General features: G+C 33.6%; 1 protein-coding gene across 5 annotated transcripts in view; it reads right to left on the reverse strand.

The window, feature by feature from the left end:
• The window catches only part of ARID4B (AT-rich interaction domain 4B), a 146,634-nt gene that overhangs the window by 29,379 nt on the left and 98,186 nt on the right, over window positions 1–19,069 (reverse strand). For 3 of the 5 annotated variants that reach the window (XR_006777078.2, XM_045783458.2, XM_045783457.2), the window contains exons 13-17: window positions 18,414–18,508; window positions 17,418–17,515; window positions 16,025–16,268; window positions 15,540–15,715; window positions 11,274–11,525 (exon numbers count right to left, since the gene is read on the reverse strand). Coding sequence is in view for 4 of the 5 variants with exons in the window: in XM_045783458.2 (XP_045639414.1) it covers window positions 11,274–11,525; window positions 15,540–15,715; window positions 16,025–16,268; window positions 17,418–17,515; window positions 18,414–18,508 (865 nt within the window). In the remaining variant the exon portion in view is untranslated. The remainder of the gene's footprint in view (window positions 1–11,273; window positions 11,526–15,539; window positions 15,716–16,024; window positions 16,269–17,417; window positions 17,516–18,413; window positions 18,509–19,069) is intronic. The other 2 variants (XM_087863134.1, XM_045783459.2) reach the window with 2 other exon arrangements.

Here is a 19,069-nt window from a genome sequence, read left to right on the forward strand (position 1 = left end):
AGGGAGTTAGAGAAAAATGGGAAAGGGACTGCCTCTTAAAACACTCTGGTCAATACCAGATTAATGGTAGAGGGCATGGATAGCAGGTCCCATCCAGAGTAAGCACAAAGAAGAGTCATAGACCAGCAGCTGGAAAAGCCACGTTAAAAATGCACAACCTGTGATGAAGGAGAACTGAAGACAATGTGAGAATTTTGATTAAGGGAGATCTTTTGAATTACAAATGCCCTTATCAAATAAAAGTTGAGATCACTGATTCAAACATTAACCCAGACAAATATTTCAAAACTTAATGAGGTTCTAAACAGTACTTTAATTGTCTGATTAATCTTACAAGGAACAAAAAAAGATTAGAGAATAAACTGAGAGCTGTAACTGATCACTGTATTTTAAAAATAAGAAATGTTCCTTCCCTTCATGTAATTAGAGTATCATGCAAGTGTTCCATTTTCTTTATAGAATACTTGCAAAGAACAGAAAGGAGAGACACGTAAGTTCATGTGGGAGAAAAACAAAACCTGGTTCCAAAAACAAAACAACAAAAAAAACCACAACCCCCAATATTTCCTAAAGACACTAACTTATGTGAAAGAAAGAGGTAGACCAATTTAATTTTGACTTTACTATGCCAGATAATTTAAATAAAGGAGGCAATATTAGTGGGTCAAGATCTCTGACTCCCTACCAAATACCAAGAATAAACACTTGAATGAAGGGAATCTAGTTCAGAACTACAAGAAGTTGATGCTGTTCATTCTATATAAACTTTGACTTTTAATACAGTATATTTAATATATAGTAAAAAAAAAAAAGACCACATATTTACTACAGGCATAATAAGAAAGTTATCAATGAAAACAGAAAATGAGAAAATTCAGCTCAAATCCAAATATCTTGAATATCATAAAAATTGAAATTACTGGAATTGGCAAAGAGCAGAAAACTGCAGCTAAGAAATAGAATACCGTAAAATAGTTCTCAATTTCTCCTTAGGGTACCATATCAAGTAAGATATCCATTCATCCTTCAAAATACATTCTCAAAGAATATAAGAATCTTAGTAACTAAATGTAATACATTTTTTTTTTAAATTTGAAAATGTTTCTAGTCCTTTTCTCAGACATCCTCAAATACACAGGCATGCTGTCCTTCCCTCAGCTATAAAAGTCAGGGGCTCTCCAATATTCTCGATTCTGCTTAAGTACCACAGAGGGAATCAAGAGCACATATTTTGATGGGGTCTCTCCACTGCATACGAAGAACACTACTTAACAGATATATAGGGTAACATGTCTTCAGACTTCAGAGAAACCACTTTTTCTCATTAAATACCTAGATTTCTCTTCAAGGTTAGTGGGCCTGTTGCTGTCAGTTGTCATGTTTAGTGATCATGTAGTCTGAGAAATAGGAGAGATATGTAAGCTAAGCAGTGGGCCTAAAAACAAAATGACTTGCAGCTTTGGATCTAAGCAATAGAGTTCTAAGAGAATGTCTGAAGAAAACCAGGTAGTTTGGATTATTGATAAAAACGGTCTTCCCTTTAATTAGACATTATCTTTAGAAATTATGATCACAAGCCAGTAATTGGCCTCTTTGTCACAAAAGGAAATATAGTTTACCAGGGCACAGTGAAAAGATTACTAAATTCTTCCATTTAAAAACAAATACTGAGGGGCACCTGGGTCGGTCAGTCAGTTGGGCATCTGCCTTCGGCTCAGGTTGTGGTCCCAGGGTCCTGGGATAAGCCCCGCATGGGCCTCCCTGCTCAGCAGGGAGGCTGCTTCTCACTCTCCCACTACTCCCCCCTTCCCCACGCACGTGCTCTCTCAAATAAATAAAATGTTTAAAAATAAATAAAAACAAATATTGAAAAACTAAGAAAAATATTAAAACAAATACTGAATTAAAAAAAACAAATACTAAGTTAGAAAATTAAGTCTGTTAGTAATCAAACCATACTTTTTCAATGATCAATAAATCCACTGTAATTAATGGATGATATCTAGACAAGTACCTCATCAGATATTTAACTAAAATATTAAGGAAAATATTTTCAAAGTATATATATATGGCATACCTGAGAATATCTCTATTGATATCATCTAATAGTCAACTAATGGAACAAACACGAAACAACAGATGCATGAGTAACTCATTTAACTTATAAACGTCTGCTCCCTGACCTACATAAAATGAAGGAGCTGGACCTGAAGTAAAAAGTTATGTGAAACTCCGTAACTAAAAGTATCCCTGAGGGCTTATTCATTTGATAAATACTTCTTAGGTGCTACTTGTGTGACAGATTCTGCACTAGGCACTGGGTATTCAGGAATGAAAGCAGCACGGCTCCTACCCACAAGGAGCTTACCATGTAACAGAGAAGACAACACTAAGCAGTAATTACGAAAGTAACAATACAAACCTTCTGAATCTTCTGATAAAAGCAGCCACATAGATATTTGAATTTTTTTAAATGTACTGAATTAAAATATTCATACAAAGCTAGAAGGAACCATTCAGAGACCATAACATACTTGCTCTCACCAGAGAAAAACAGAAAAACAGCTTTCTGATTTTTGTTTGGATGTGTTGGCAAATCACCTAAGAAACACTTAGCAATGATAAAAACGGAAAAGAAGGTTAGTCAACCAGCTAAGAAACCAAAATGGTTCTGTTGCCCACATCGATTCAGATTTTGGTTCTTCTTAAACCCAACCAAACCACTTTCAAAGAAATATTATCAGTGTGTATTAATACATACCCCAAAAGACATAACCTTAGAGATTTAAAAAAAAAATTACATGCAGAATAAAAATATTTAAAAAATAATTTCATAAGCAAAACGAAGCTGACATATTAAAAAGCTCACTATTTGAAATATGTATACAAATTATAAAAAATATAAAATCTAAGAACCATTAATTTAGATAAAATATTGAAATCATCTGCATTTTGTTTCCTGTAACGATTAGACTCATTTAGTAATAGCTGAATACTATGTACTTTATATCTTGTCTACCTATATATAAAAAGTTAAAGTATGTCATATAACTAACTCAGATTTTAAAAACTTCACATCTAAAGTGGAAATTTAGGCTATCTTAGCAAGGAAAGAAATTTTTTCCCCTTTCTTAAAGAAAAAAAATATAGGAAAAAAAAAGTATGACACCATAATAGGAGAAAAGACCAAGTCATATGAAAAGCAGCAATAGTTATTAAATTATAAACTTCATAAGACATTTTATCAATATTTGCCTATTTTCTATAATAATCTCAATTTACACATATTTTTAATCTGAGAGAATATCTAAAGCAAAATTTATAAAACACCCACTGAACATAATTTAATGCCTTCTGTCATGTTCTTAAGATATAACGAAACAAAAATAAAAGCATTATTATTATTGAAAAAATAAAATTCTAAGCAGGCCATTAACATTTCATATTTCCACTTCATATAACACTTAATATTAAATCCACATCAAAGACACAGGAATGGTGTTCAGCATAATAAAGAATATAACAGAATGACAATAACTTGAATATTATAGCATAATCATATTTAATATTTGACACAAGCAGCCCAAGAGCATGGTATAGTAATTATATCAGTTGGTTTTCCTAGAGTTTAACTCTGTAAAATGAAACAAAGGTATAGGTCTTTAGGCAGAGGTAATATATAATGTTAAGAACACATCGTAGAGCATTGTACCAGGCTCATTCATAGAAAGCATTGCAATTGGTTAACAACTGTGGCATTCACTATACTTTGTGACGCAGATACTGACTTTAAAAAGTACCTGAAAAGTTTACTTTATTGACATTTGATAAGTTTAGGGGATTAGTATTTATGCACGGTTAGACAAATATACTGATGGACCTACCCATCTACAAAACCACCAAATGAACAGGTCCACATTTACATTTTACATTAAACATACCTGACAATCTACAAAAACTACTGAACAGAACAGGTTCAATTTAGTAAACACTCTAAGTAAACACAAAGAAAGAAAGCCCATCTGAGTGCAAAAATACTCAAGTTACTAATCTTTTTTCATGAAGGAAATATTTATATTCACTTGCACTGAAAAACTAGTCAACTCAAAAGTCATATTTTTAAAGTACAAATTATAATGTTCGCTTTATTCACTGCTTTAACTGTCTCTACAGGTAGGACTATCTGACACAAAGCATCTTCATACTGCACAAGAATTTTTCACATCCCTTTGACTGCCATAGTACTTTTTAATTTTAATATGTTTTCCATCCTAAAAAGTAGATAAGCTGGGAGACTGTGACAGAGGGTTGGGGAAGTTCAGAGTTTGGAAAATATGACAGTGAGGTATGAAGAAAAAAAGAATGGGACACAGGAGGAAAAACATGCAAAGGGAATTCAAAGTCTTCATTCAAAAGACAGGGCAATATTCCCTCCCCACCTTCTAAACCAAGTTTGCAGATACTCACTCGGAAACCACTGTCAATGGTCTTCATTTATAGTTCTTTAACTTCACACTACAGCAATAAAGCAGGCAAGTTCCTAGCGTACTCTGCTTTTCTTTCTATCATTATCAGAATAATTATTTCAAAGCACAGGAACAGAACAACTCTGTACTCTTTTATCAACATTCCTAAATTCAACGGCACACACAATGGAAGTATGGCAAGGATCAGATTACATGGAAGTAAAAGAAGAAAAAAAAAGTAAGGATGTAGAACAGTCTGTAGATGGAAGGAATAGAGAAATTAAGCTGAAGTGACATAAAAATTCTTAAAGGGACAAAAGGAGACAGAGGAGAAGGAAAGTTACAGAGCAGGAGTATTTCCAATCAGATTCATTCTAGTGTCTCACCCTCAACCCCATTTTGGCTACTAATTAGGAGATGGGCTCTTCATATGACAAAAAGGTATCATAAAAAAGAATTGACTACCATATTTACACATAAAAATTAACTCAAAACGGGTTAAAAACTTAGGTATTAGAGCTAAAACTATAAAATTCTTAGAAGAAAACACAGGAAATTTTTCACAACACTGGACTTGGTGATATTTTCTAGGATACACCACCAAAAGCATGGACAACCAAGAAAAAACACATGAATTTGGACTTTATCAAAATTTAAAACTTCTGTACTATCAAGAGAGTAAAAAGATAATTCTGCGGGTTCACAGAATGGGAGAAAATATCTGCAAATTATATATTTGAGAAAGGATTAATATACAGAACACATGAAAAAGAACTACCACTCAACAACAACAAAAACAATTCAAAAATGGGCAAGGGGCTTGAATGGACATTTCCCCCAAGGAAGACATACAAATAGCCAATAAGTCCATGAAAAGATGCTCACCGTCACTAGTCATTATAAACATGCAAATCAAAACCAAATGAGATACTCACTAGGTTAGCTATAAAAACTTTTTTTAAAAAACAGAAAATAACAAATGTTGGTGAGGATATGGAGAAACCAGAACCCCAATACTATTCTGGTAAGAATGTAAAATGGTGTGGCCTTTGTGAAAAACAGTGGGACAGTTCCTCAGAAAGTAAAACAAAGAGTTACCACATATAAGAGCATCAAGAGGCTCCAGTGAGATAGCCAGGCCACAGATGTCCCAATCCCCCTTAGTCTCTATATTCTATAGGTGTCATTTTTATAGACCAGTCCCTTTTATTTAGATTCTTAACATCTGTTCTACTTCACTTTGTTGCCGGGAGGTCCAATTTAGTTCAGTATTTGTTTCCTACTTACCATATGCAGGCATGTACTTTTCTAGATGTGGTAAGGGATATTAATGGAATGAATATGAAATTGGGATTTTTTTTTCATGTTTTAAAGTTAAATGTACTTTTGTATTGGAAAGTAATGTGGTCCTGATGTAGAAAGCTTGAACAATTAAAAAAAAAAAAATTTACCCACAGTCCTTGGTGTAAGCTATTATTTCAGGACAAGTCCCTTTGGCTCCAAAGAATAATTTGGAAAAATTCAGTATCAGAAAAGTGACTCAAATTCGGACTGGAAAAATAGGAACAGAATGTAAAAGAAGTTAAAATGGATATCAGGAGGATAAAAGAAGAGCACAACTGTAAGGAAGAAAACACACAAAGACAAGAAGAGACAAAAGAGGATAATTGAGGAATGGTAGGAAAGGAAAATAAACAAGAAAAACAGTTGGCACTGTTGCAACTGTAACACAAGTGAAAATCATGGAAGGAGCGATCAGCTGGGTCAAAGAGCACTGATAAAGCAAGTAACAAGAGGTCAAGAAAGAAGGATGGAATTCAGCTAGATGGGGTCACTGGTAACAGGGAGGTATAACAGGGGCAAAAGCCTTATTGGAGTGGGTTTACACAAAACAACAGGAGAGAAACTGGGTGACAAGTGTAAACTCATACTTTTGCTGGATGGAAATGAAGCAAAGAAATGGCACAGTAGGAAAAGCAGGTAAAGCTCAAGTGAGTTTTGAGATGGGAGAAATAGCTGCAGGTCCAGACGTGGATGATTCAAAACAGAGTGAGAAACTGACAGAGAGAGGGAAAAAAAGGAAAATTTCTGGGCCCATGTCTCTGATTTAGGCAAGAAGGCATGACAATTAGAAGCCTGGCTTGAGATACTAGCATGCTTGTTTTCACGCACGACTGAAGAGAAAGAGGCAGAGAATGCGGCAGCAGATGCAGGTAAGAAGGCAGATGTGGAAGTCCGCGAAATTCTCCTCTCACTTCAATTTTTCGATGAGGTTATAAAGTAAGGTCACCAATGGAAAGTGAGGATGGGGAAGAGATGCTGGGCATTTGAGAAGTAAGAAACAGTATGAAACAGTCTCCTGAGAAAGTAGGAGAGCAAATGCAAGAGGGACATATCGTGGCCACTTGAAGTTTATAGTCATGAATTTAAAAGAAGTCAGCATGGTTATTTGCTTTCTCCAGACAGGATCAGCGGCACAGATGCAGGCCAGGAGTAAGAGTATGAGATTTAAGCAGTGTTCTAGTGGTTTTTGTCAACGAAGGACTACAAAGCAACACAAGAGCAACAGAAGAGCATGCCGGTCAAAGGAAATGATTGGAAGGAGTGACTGAAGGTAAGCAACACAAGGGGAGGGCTGAGGGCATCAGAAGGGAGGGTGTTTGTAAATCCGGGTGGGGTAATTCCCTTGCCTGGACAATCAATTCCTTAATAAATAGGGACTACTTCTTTTTAGCTTCAGTCCAAGCACAGTATTTTGCATGTGATATTGAACTTATATATGCCAAATAAAGGAATAGATGTTTGTTAAACAGCAGCTGAATGTTAGCACAAAGTGGGTTTGAACCCATTTGTGAAAGCTTTTGACTAGTTCCCCCCCACTCCATTCCCTCAAAGGAGGAGCCAATTTGCTTAGAGAGATAAAATATTTTTTAAATGAAATACATTCTTATTTCAAGTAATATATTTAATAATTCCTTTTCAGTTTCCTATAACTTACAATATGGAATAGAACTAACTTGTTACTTAGGAGTTTTACAGTTGAAATTTCAGTGTTGCTTTTCCCTTTCTCTTTTATTGGGGGTATCCTTTTAATGTAGTTGATGAATCTTAATATTAAAAAAACCTCTAATCAAATTCCCAACCCCTTGATTATGGAAAGCCAAACTGGAAATGGAGAAAAATAAATCAGCCTCAATACATAACACAATACTGATGTATTTTAAAACCCAAGCCAAGCAGTCTAGATAGCTGTAATACACTTAGCTGTATCACCGAACTGGGGATAAACCCAACACATGCAACAGAGATTATAGCAGTTGAATCTCAAAGTGTAACTTTATTTTCAAAAATCACTCCTACGTTTATGGCATGACTTAGAAACTTGAGATGAAAGGGATCCATTAGCTATGGTACTAAAAACTTCTATGAAATATTAACATCGCTAAGAGAAAACAAACAGAACACCTACTATTAAAAATTCCTGATGTATGATTATAATTTTTAAAAACATATGAGCTATGTTTTTTAAAAGACTAAAAAAGAACATATTACAATAGTTGTCTTTCTACTTTTATATATTTTGTCATTTTTCTACATTGAATGCTATTTTTATTTTTTTATTTTTTTAAAGATTTATTTATTTATTTGACAGAGATAGAGACAGCCAGCGAGAGAGGGAACACAAGCAGGGGGAGTGGGAGAGGAAGAAGCAGGCTCCTAGCAGAGGAGCCTGATGTGGGGCTCGATCCCATAGATGCCAGGATCACGCCCTGAGCCGAAGGCAGACGCCTAACGACTGCGCCACCCAGGCGCCCCTGAATGCTATTTTTGGAAGAGTTAAAAACAATTTATAAAAAAGCACTGACTTTTCTCCAAGCACATGGCAACCCAGCCAAGTCTACTTGTATCGGACAACCGTTTTATATACGGCCACCTCATCTGAAAAATTCTGTAGCAGTATTATACCATTTGTAAGCCAGTATGTGGTTTAAGATCCAGAGTTCTGGCTATTTTCCAGAAAATTGGATGTAAGCCTGTAAAAATGTATCTTGTTTGTTCGTCATGGTATTACAAAACAAATTGGCTCAAACACTAACCTTTATGAAGCAAAAATTAACATTTTCAATGTGAAATGGGGTACAAATAAAAATATTAATATAAAGCTTAACACAGCATTTTAGAAAAAAGGAAAAATATAGAAATTAACAGAAAGACAGTATTTTTTAAACTAAGGCAGATACTCTTATTTTCTTTAAAATTTCTTCACTGAAAAGTGACCTTTCAGATCAAACAAAACTCACATTAATAGCACCATATAAAATTTCCTAAATTGCTATAGTAATGAATGACTGCCACTGAAGATAAAACTATTTTCAGGAACTTTCATGCATAAATCTTCATTTCTAATTTCACGTCTCTTAAGTGTAAATTCAAAGATCAAGCTGAAGACCACCGGAATAACAGGAAACTTGCTGTAGAACTGGTGAGGATTTGTTGCAGTCCCCATCAGATTAGCTTCAGAGAGAAACAGGAGTACTTTTCTATTGACTCAAAGCAAATTAACTCATCTACAGAAGTACAGTTTTCTCTATGATGCTGGAGTGTGGAGAGATCCACTCTACAAGTCTTCATCAAGTTGGTTAGTTTTCTTCTTTTGGAAGTTCAGACCATACAACGCTTCAGGTGTGAGGAGCAGATGGCATCCTTCTCAGTAACATAAGTTTGTCTTGTTGAACTAGATCTCATTTTCTTTTCTATTATTAAAAACTTGAAGGCCTCAATTCAAAGTCTTCCCTTACCCTACCCAACCCCCTACCAGTTTCAAAGCTAAAATACCAACATTCTCTTTCTACCCTCTAAAATCCAAGTGTTCCTAGGATAAGATAACTCTCGCCTTTGGTCCATCTTTTCTTAACAAACAGAAATTTGTACATCTTCTTGCAGAATAATTTTATGAATGTCTCAATTCTTTCACCTAGTAAGCCTCTCTCTGTTTAATGAGATAATAGAAAATAATCAAGCCCTGACAATATTGCAAGTTAGAGAACACCTAAATTCTACCTGTCACAAAATTTAAAGCATTTAATAAAGGCCACTAGAAAAACTGCCTCACTAGGACTAAAGAATTCAAGGAGAGGTAAAAGATGATGTGGCTCTTATCTAACCTGTGGGCATTATTCAGTAATTATTTTTTCCTGATTCAATTTTTTCCTTCCTAATTTTCAACTAACATTTTCAACATTTACAGTTACATCCTAGGCATAAATGAACTCCCTCTACATTTAAATTAATAAGATCATTTAGTAAGATCAAAATGATTAAATATCAAAGACTGGGCAAAATATTCTTATAGCAACTATATCTGAGATCTCAAGTATCTTCCTTCGAACATAATCATTAATAGCCAGCCCTTCAGGTGAGGAAAATCATGCACCACAGAGGTAGCATAAGAGCCAACAGACAAAAGAATAAATTACACATGCTGCTGAAGCTGATTCTCTGGAAAAGCTACACTTCAGGACAACACTTATGATAACAGCATTCTTAAAATCCAAATTTTATTTTCCTGGTCAGAAATAATGAAGAACGGGTCCCAAACAAAACTTCTGAACATTTCCTTATGACTGAAATTGTTATTTTCTTCCAAGCTTCAGAATGGACCAGAATTGTACTTTTCTCTAAGTAAGAAAGGTAATCAGATTAGCCATGCTTCCTAGAGCTTCCTACTGCTACAACAGGACGACACAAAATGGACTTCTAAGAAACAGAGACTATACAGTTTTTTTTAAGAAAAAGAATTTGAGATGATGTTTTCTTAATAACTTCCCAAATCACAGAACACAATTTAAATAAAAAGCATGGGAACTATATTCCTCCTTGAAGACACTACACACACCATGAAACCACCACTTAAAACTTCTATTGTGAACTTTTCAAGGGCAACAACCTTATCATAGGCTGTATTTCAAATATAATATCATATGTTCCAAAATGAATTCAGTTTTCTTAAAAGATTATCTAAATGACCAGATCCTAAAACAGGCCTGCCAATTTTGGATAAAATTCAGATACAAAATCTCTCTGGATAAACCAAAGAAAACTTGGGTAAGAAAAGAACTTAAGTCATTGAACACAACCTAAAACCAAACCTTAGTCTTGCCTTTCATCCCCCTAGAGTTAGCAGCAGTCAGAAAGTGCACTCTATTTTAGTCAAGCAGACTTGCTTACACTTCCGCCATATTGTCTCAAATAGACAAATTTCTGAGGCTTCTGAGCAAGGCTGTAACGCAAGAGCTGTTAATGAGGAAATAAAGGCCCTCTTAAAATGGCTGAAGCTTCTTAAGAAATCGCAACTTTAAAATCCCTGCCTACTGAAGGAAAGAAATATGATGACTTAAGATCACAAAGAAGAGGTTATTGTGGCAATGTAGTTGAAAATGCAAGAGACCAACAAGCCTAGTTGTTAACTTGCAGACGTCAAGAAGCTCAAAACTCTTTTAACTTTAAAAAAGATTTTTCTATCATTTCACCAGTTGCCTCTGTTATATATACTACATGTATAACATAAAAATCAACTGTATAGATTTCAGTTTTCTAGACACTAAGGATGTCTTCTAAGTATTAAAAACAGTAAGCAGGAAGTCACTACGTGAGGCATTTACATGCTAAAATCTACATATTTTTTATATGGTACTATGACCTCAATTAGAATACTGACAAGTCCGTAATTCGTTAATTCAATTTTAAAATAGAAAATTATTTTATAAGTGTTTTTAGGTAGTAATCACTAGCTAAAACTCAAGTTACCTCACATTCCATCCGCAGTAATGCACCAAGTAAAGGACCTCTCCACCTTCGACATCAGAATCTTTAATACTAGCTTCATACATTTTTTGATTTTTCCCTCGTCCATACCGCACTTGGACTTTCATGCCTGGTGGATAGCATTCAAACTCCTCTTCCTCATTGTTGTCATCATCCTCTTCATCCTCTTCCTCCTCCTCCTCCTCCTCTTCTGCTTCTTCATCATCTTCATCTTCCTCTTTATTCGTTTCATCTCTTGAAAGGTTTAAAAAATTGCAGTTAATAAAAGACACCTCATAAGCTTTTCAGTTCCAAACCACATAAAATGATAAAAATCGTGGCTGTGACTGCTCCGGGAACAGCAGATTCCATTGTGTATGAAATTCAGAGTTTCAACGTAACGTTAAAAACTAAAATTGTGCAAGATGACATGGTTACAGAAAGATACATTTAGAGAAAATGAAGATTGAAAAATGCATTAAAAGAAAATTTCCAACAGCCAGAAGAACAGAAGTTGTATAAGACACTAGTAAGGTCAACTATAACAACTTTTTCATGTTTTATTATAAAAATGTTTTATACAAAAGTGTTTACAAAAACAAAAATCATTACATCTCATAGCCATTTTCAGACTAAAACTTATTTTTTATTCAATTATGTCCAGCCTCAGGATGTTTAAAACAAAAACTTTTACTACCCAACAGCTAGTCTTACTGAGTTCAAAAGGTGCTCCAACCAAAATTTCAAAAGTTATGCTAACTGAAATATTACTTTACCTTTCACAGGAATATTTGACTAATTTCACATCAATATCACATCAATTTTTTTCTTTCTATTCTTCTTAACTTTGCTACAATTTCTGCTTTCTTTACCGTATATTTACTGAAAGTCTTCTACCAATTCTCTCAACTTTGAAGTTCCAATGAAATATGTATATGAGGCCAAGTCCAAGTAATATGTACGCTTTTTAAAACTGAGCATTCACATTCATTTTATATTAGCCACAAATCTGTATTAAACAAGTTGGAGAAAATCTTAAATTATAAATCTTTCCAAACACTAGATTTATTTTTTTAAAACCTTCAATATGAAATTCAACTATATTTACTTCTAAGTTTTTATCTGCTGTATGGTATAAAAACTATGTCTATACTTTTCACAGTTTTTCTCTCAAAATGAATCCATCCATCACTTTAGAGATGACAAATAAAGATCATAAAACAGATCCGCAGGACAGCTAAGTAATTATGTTTTAAAAGTTGATGAATATTTATATAAAAAGGTTTCTCCAATGATAATGTTTTATATTCTTTTATGCAAACTTTTTAGCAATAACATACTTGATTATCATTCCTAATTATGCAGTTGTATAAGCAACAAAAAAAATCTATAGTAATATAAGCAACACTATAATGATTTTTTATTCTCCTACCTCTTTCCTTCTACATAGTAAGATAGGGATGAAGGGAAACTTAATAGTCTTGTGAAATTAAGTCTAAGTTTACAAAAGTAAGAAATGTATCAGTTATCTCTGAAATACATCACAAAGTCTACAGAATCTCAAGAATTATTTCTGTTTTTAAAGACTCATTTATATTCAAATGAATGAGTACTTAAAAATTAAGACCTAAACAAAACCAGCTATAATCTGAGATAAAAAATAGGAACTCTATTATTAAAAATACATTAACATGCCTATAATGAAGAAATAATTATTAGCAAGGCTAAAACATCTAGAAAATTACTAGAAAGGGTATTATGGATGATAAACTATTATTAACAATTTTAAATAAATAAATGTTTATATATATATAAATAAATTAAAACAGGACATTTTTTGGGGAAGAATATTACTTGTTTGAATCATAAGCTTATATCTCTGCATATCAGAAAGGAAAGGAAGTGTATTCTAGTGGCCACAACAAAAGAAGATATTTATTATGCACTGAAGAGATTTATCATGTACCTCAGAATCATCATATATTGGGAAAAGAGAGATACAGAATAAAACGCCTAAGATTTTTTAAATGAAAACAAACTCTAAACTAGGTCTTACATTATACAGTGCACTGAGCACAACTGGTAAATGCCAATAATAGCAAGCAAAATCCTACTTTCAGTGGCAGCCAGGGCAATCTTTAATTTAATCTGGAATAAAACCCTAATACTCTGTAATAATAAAGCAATCAAAAATTAAAAATAAAATTTCGCATTGAATACCAACCTCAGACACAAACCAAATGAAAAACACTTAAGTAATATACTAAGTATAAAAAAGCAAACAACACAATCACTATCAACCAAATAAAATATTCTACCCCTTCCCGTAATAATTCAGTGGCAAAAATCAGAGGTAAATGCACCAAACAAGATAGAACACAGAAACAAAGATATCCTTTGAAAGTATAAAATGTAACCACCATAGATTCTAAAAATTAAATATATATATATATAACCTACTTACACCCAGATGCATGCTGCACCTGCACATGTGAGCAAGGGCGCACGCACACATGTGCACACACACACACACACACACACACACTGTTACTTAGCATTTAAAGAACTGTATTTTGATAAACCAAATGTATCAGTATTTTTCATCTGAATTCACAAAGAAATATCAAATTTTCCCATTTTGATGTCACACTCCTTACAATGGAATAAATTTTTTTTAAACCTATAATTTATTAATACCTACTATAGGCCAGGCACTGAACCAGGCATTTTACCTGAATTAACTTATTTAGTCTCCTATACCTAGACTATGAGAGGACATGAAAAGTTCTTGGTAGTAGCTAATTACTTAGAGAAAGTTAACATGCTAGAGAAATACTCACATATGATTCTTTATAATTGTAAAATTTTCTATTGCACTTATCTAATAAAATTCAGAAATCAATCTTGGACATTTCCAACACATAACATTTCTGAAGAACATCCACCAATCAGGGCAGTCACAGCAGGAAAATTTCAGTTTGTGGTATAATACATTTTTATAAATATATATAATAAATTAAAAAGCTATATAGTTAAGGAATTTTTTAAAACCTATATTGTTTACACTATAAAATCAGCTGAAACACCAAATTGAAAAATTAATTATTAGTAACAAAAAGAAAATACAGGCTTATCACAGTGCTTCCCACACAGCAGATATTCCAGAAATATATGCAGATTTAAAAATCAGATTTTTAGACAAAAGCTGAATCCTTACTAAGTTTCTTAAGAGTTGAAATAGTCTCCAGTAGCAGCTAGGAGTACTTCAAGTATACACACGCACACAGGACTACAACCAAGTACAAGGAGAAAACACTTATACTTTATTCATCTAAACCCAGGTTTTTCCTTCCATGTTTATCTGCATGCTACAGCCACAATTTCAGAGGACACTAAAATGATCAAGAGATTTTAGGTAAAAAGCTAAGTACTTACTACGTTTCTTAATAGCTGAGATAATCTCCAAATAGCAGTAAGGAGTACTTGATATACACATTTGTGCACAGAGACAGATAACAAGGTATGCTACACAAACACCTTTCACTATATTCAGGAAGCATATTTCGCTTCCCTTCCCTGCTTGTCTGCATGCTGTGGCCAAATTTCAGAAAAATACTAAAATGATCAAAAATATTTGGTTGTACTTATTTAAATGGACCATTAACAATGGAGATGTTTAGGTGGTTTAAACCTCAGAAATAGGACCAGATGCCAAAAATCACCTACAAAACCCAGGGGTCCACTGGAAGTGCATAAATTACATTGCTAAATAAATAATCATCATTCCAAACTGACCAAAACAAGTAATTGCTACTGTCACATTAAACACAATATAACAATTTTGGCCTTTTGAAAACTAATTGTTAGCACTTTTCCATTCTTATTTTTTGCTTAAGAAATTAGTACAACTCTTAAAATCTAGAGCCAACATTCCATCTACAAAACATTACAGAAAGCCATCTTCCCAAATTTATATTATCTGGTGTTTTCAGCAGAGCTTAATATAGTAAGAAGTACTTTTTCTCTGGCTCAAAATTTCATAAATTTCCATGATGAGAGCAAGAAGAATGGATCAAAAAATATGACCTTTTGCTGCAAAGTAGCATTAGCAGGGTCTCTGAAGGAGGCAAATGGTACTTACATAATAAACGCAAACCACTCAATAATCCTGTATTTTGTCAAATTTAGATTCAAACATACACACACGAAGAGCAAATTACTAGAATTCATTCAGCCAAAATGCATCTTAACCAAAAACAAATTTCTTACCCAGATTTTGCTTTTTCTTCTTCAGCTTCTACCTTTATGCTGAGGGATTCATCCACCCCAGTTGCCTCCTCGTCTTTATCCTCCCGATTTTCATTTTCTTCTGTTTTTTTCATGTTAGCTTCTTTTTCCTGATCAGACTGTGCAGGTATAGAGTCTAATAAATTCTTTTTACTTCCCTAGAAAAAGATCAGAGGAACTAAACCAACAAAAGTACAAACTATCAACCTAATTTCATGATCTAATTGTTAGCAAAAGGAGGTACCAACCAATACTAATATTGAGAAAGGTAGTAGTTATTTTAAGAGACTCCTGCCATTCCTAAAACACTAAGCAAAAATAGCTAACAGCTAATTTTAAATACAGTGAAGAAAACGCACAAAAAAATAAAGTATAACATTTTACGATAAATTAGCTATGAAAACTTTACAGATGAGGTGGAAAATATACCAAAGAAGGCACAGCACTATTAACAGTATCTGATTTACCAGAGAGGGTTTAATGTTTTCCTTTCTTTCAATATCATCATCAGTAGGTTTTTCTTCTTTTGGTATTATATTCTCCTCCTCTTCAATCTTTATTTCTTTGATTTCTGGTTCAATTTCTTCCTTAACTTTTATTTCTTTTACATTTTCACACTCCTTACATGGCTTGTTAACAACTTTCTCTGGCAATGCCATCTGAAATTCAATATTGGCCGACCTACAGTACTCCTCAAAACCATATAAGTATCTGGAAACATGAAGAAAAATTACATTTGGGAAAACATTTCAAAATACTACTGTAGAGTTATAGTTTTTAAAATGTGTTCTTCTTTTTTTTTTTTTTAAGATTTTATTTCTTTATTTGACAGAGAGAGACAGCCAGCGAGAGAGGGAACACAAGCAGGGGGAGTGAGAAAGGAAGAAGCAGGCTCCTAGCAGAGAAGCCTGATGCGGGGCTCGATCCCAGAACACCGGGATCACGCCCTGAGCAGAAGGCAGATGCTTAACAACTGCGTCACCCAGGCACCCCAAAATGTGTTCATTTCTCATAGTTTTTAAAATGTGTTCATTTCAAAGTCCTCAGATACTGAGCCATGTTAATATTCTCGTTTATTCTAGTTCAGTTCTTCCCAATCTCTTTAACCCAAATAGAAACATTTTTCAAAGAAAAAAAAAGTCATTTAAAAAACTACACTAGGGGAGCCTGGATAGTGCCATCAGTTGAGCATCCAACTCTTGGTTTTGGCTCAGGTCTTGATCTCAGGGTCCTGAGATCGAGCCCCGTGTTGGGCTCTGTGCTCAGCACAGTCTTCCTAAGATTCTCTCCTTCTCTCTCAAATAAATAAATTAAAAAAAAAAACTACACTATAAGTGAAAAGATAGAATGTTAAATATAGTAATTGTAACAACAGTAGTTATTACAGGTATTATTAACAGTATCAATCTGTTGAGCACTTCTTACATGCCACGCACTGGGCCTATTCATTCACATGAAATCTCATTTCATCATCAGAGTAATCCAACGAGGCAAGGACTAACATCCCATCTTACAAACAAGTAAACTGAAGCTTAGGAGAATAAAGAAATGGTCCTGGAGGCACAAAAGCTAATCACTGGCAGAACCAGGATTCAACTCTCGACTTCTTAACACTTTGGCATTTAACCTCTACATAGTACTTTCCAAATTTACTTGGCCACAAAAACTTTCTTCATAGGCTATCTCATAGATCTAATATTCATAGAATACACTGTAGAAAATGCTATTATAGAGTGAGGAGTCTAGTAAAAATTTCTGATTTCTTCTCAGAAGAAATAATTAACCTCAGTTATACAGCAAATTCTAACCTGCTTTTTAGGTAAAGTATTGAATGTAGGTATACCAGGTACACTGACTTACTTTTTATAAGCACATTTAACGTTGTATCCTGCAGCTGAATTTAAGACAGGGATTCCAAGATCTTGGTAGACTTGTTTCCAAACAGCTCCACTTTCAATCTAACAAAGCAAAATGAAAACTCCCAAATTAAAAGGTGGGAATATAATAAGATCTTGGTTAATGCAGCATATATATGCTTATATGTGTTGGTTCTGGTCTCAAAGGAATGAAAAATAACTAGCTTAATAAATTCTAAATAAAAAATTTGGTTTACAACAATATTTTAAAGTAAGTTTTAGTATTCTAACAAATCTCAGAATTACAAATGTTGAAACATTAGGCCATTTGATTTTAAATTAGCTCTGGCATAGTGCATAAGAAAATATTCAGGTTTCTAAATCAAAATTTGTAATGAAGAGATACAGATAAAATTCTTTAATGTATTAGTTCCCATAAAACCTATAAGCTTAATAAATCAAAGCAGTTCTAAGGATCTTAGTAAAACATTTTATTCTACAGAATACTTTTGTCCCCCAGAATAATCTTAATTGAATGAACACCATACATCATGACAACCTTAAGATAATTTCTTCAGTTCAATGAAGATTTTTCTGCATGTGTCTACATATACATATGTGTATGCACACATGTATGTGTGTGTGTGTGTGTGTGTATCAGACACAATGGAAGAGATTAAGGATATAAAGAATATTAACTCTCAAGGACCTTATAGACTAGTGGAAAAGAGACATAGGAAGAACTTCTACCAATATGGTTGTGCTGTGACTCAGACTTACAGAGGTGGTTTATGAAAGTCTTACAAATTTAACACTAAATCAGAAAGCTCATTTGAAAAACTCTTAAATTTAAATTTGGTCTAAGGAAGCTACCTCTTTCTACCTTGTGCTTTCCATTTTCTTTTCCTACCAAAGTTTTTATTAGTATACAATTTTAGGTAATTTTTAGATAAGAAAACATGTATGAAAAACATGTTTCATTTCTAACTGTAATACTTACATTATCAAATCCTCCAAGCTTGTGTACAAGTCTGAATAACTTAAAGAGATTCAAATTTCGATATCCAAGTACAGGCCGTTTGTTAATAGGTGTCCCTATTAAAGAAAATACAAAATATATTATAACCATGCTACATTTTTTATTTAAACTTAACAAAAGATTCGGATATCACCACTGAATATCTGAATATATATAGTGTAAAGTGTGTATATATGAGAAAACAAATCCCTTGTTAATCAAAAACATGATGTCTACTACTTACGCCCATTTCATTTTAAAACATTCTCATACCAGATTTTCGAAACCTTATATGATGATTTCACTCCATTTTCATTTCCCTAATTGCTCTGAGCAAAAGAATAAATAGCCGATAAACCAAAATAAAATATCAACAAACAAAATTTTTTTAAATCAAGGAAACAAGGTTTGGTAGAACTGAAGAAAGGGTTAAGATAATTGATTGGCAACTGCTTTACAATGAGAGTGATTTTCATGATACTTTCTTTGTATGTTATTAATTGGCTACTAGTCTAAACAATGATTCCAGGGTAAGACTATATAGTTTTGTTTCTTTCTAAAGATATTTATTTATTTGTTTATTTATTTGAAAGAGAGTGAGACAGAGAGCGTGCGCAGGAGAGGGGGGGTCAGGAGCA

This window comes from Ursus americanus, chromosome 6 (genome assembly GCF_024610735.1).
Source record: "Ursus americanus isolate L20-20 chromosome 6, mUrsAme1.1.p, whole genome shotgun sequence".
In the NCBI taxonomy this organism is placed as follows: Eukaryota; Metazoa; Chordata; class Mammalia; order Carnivora; family Ursidae; genus Ursus; species Ursus americanus.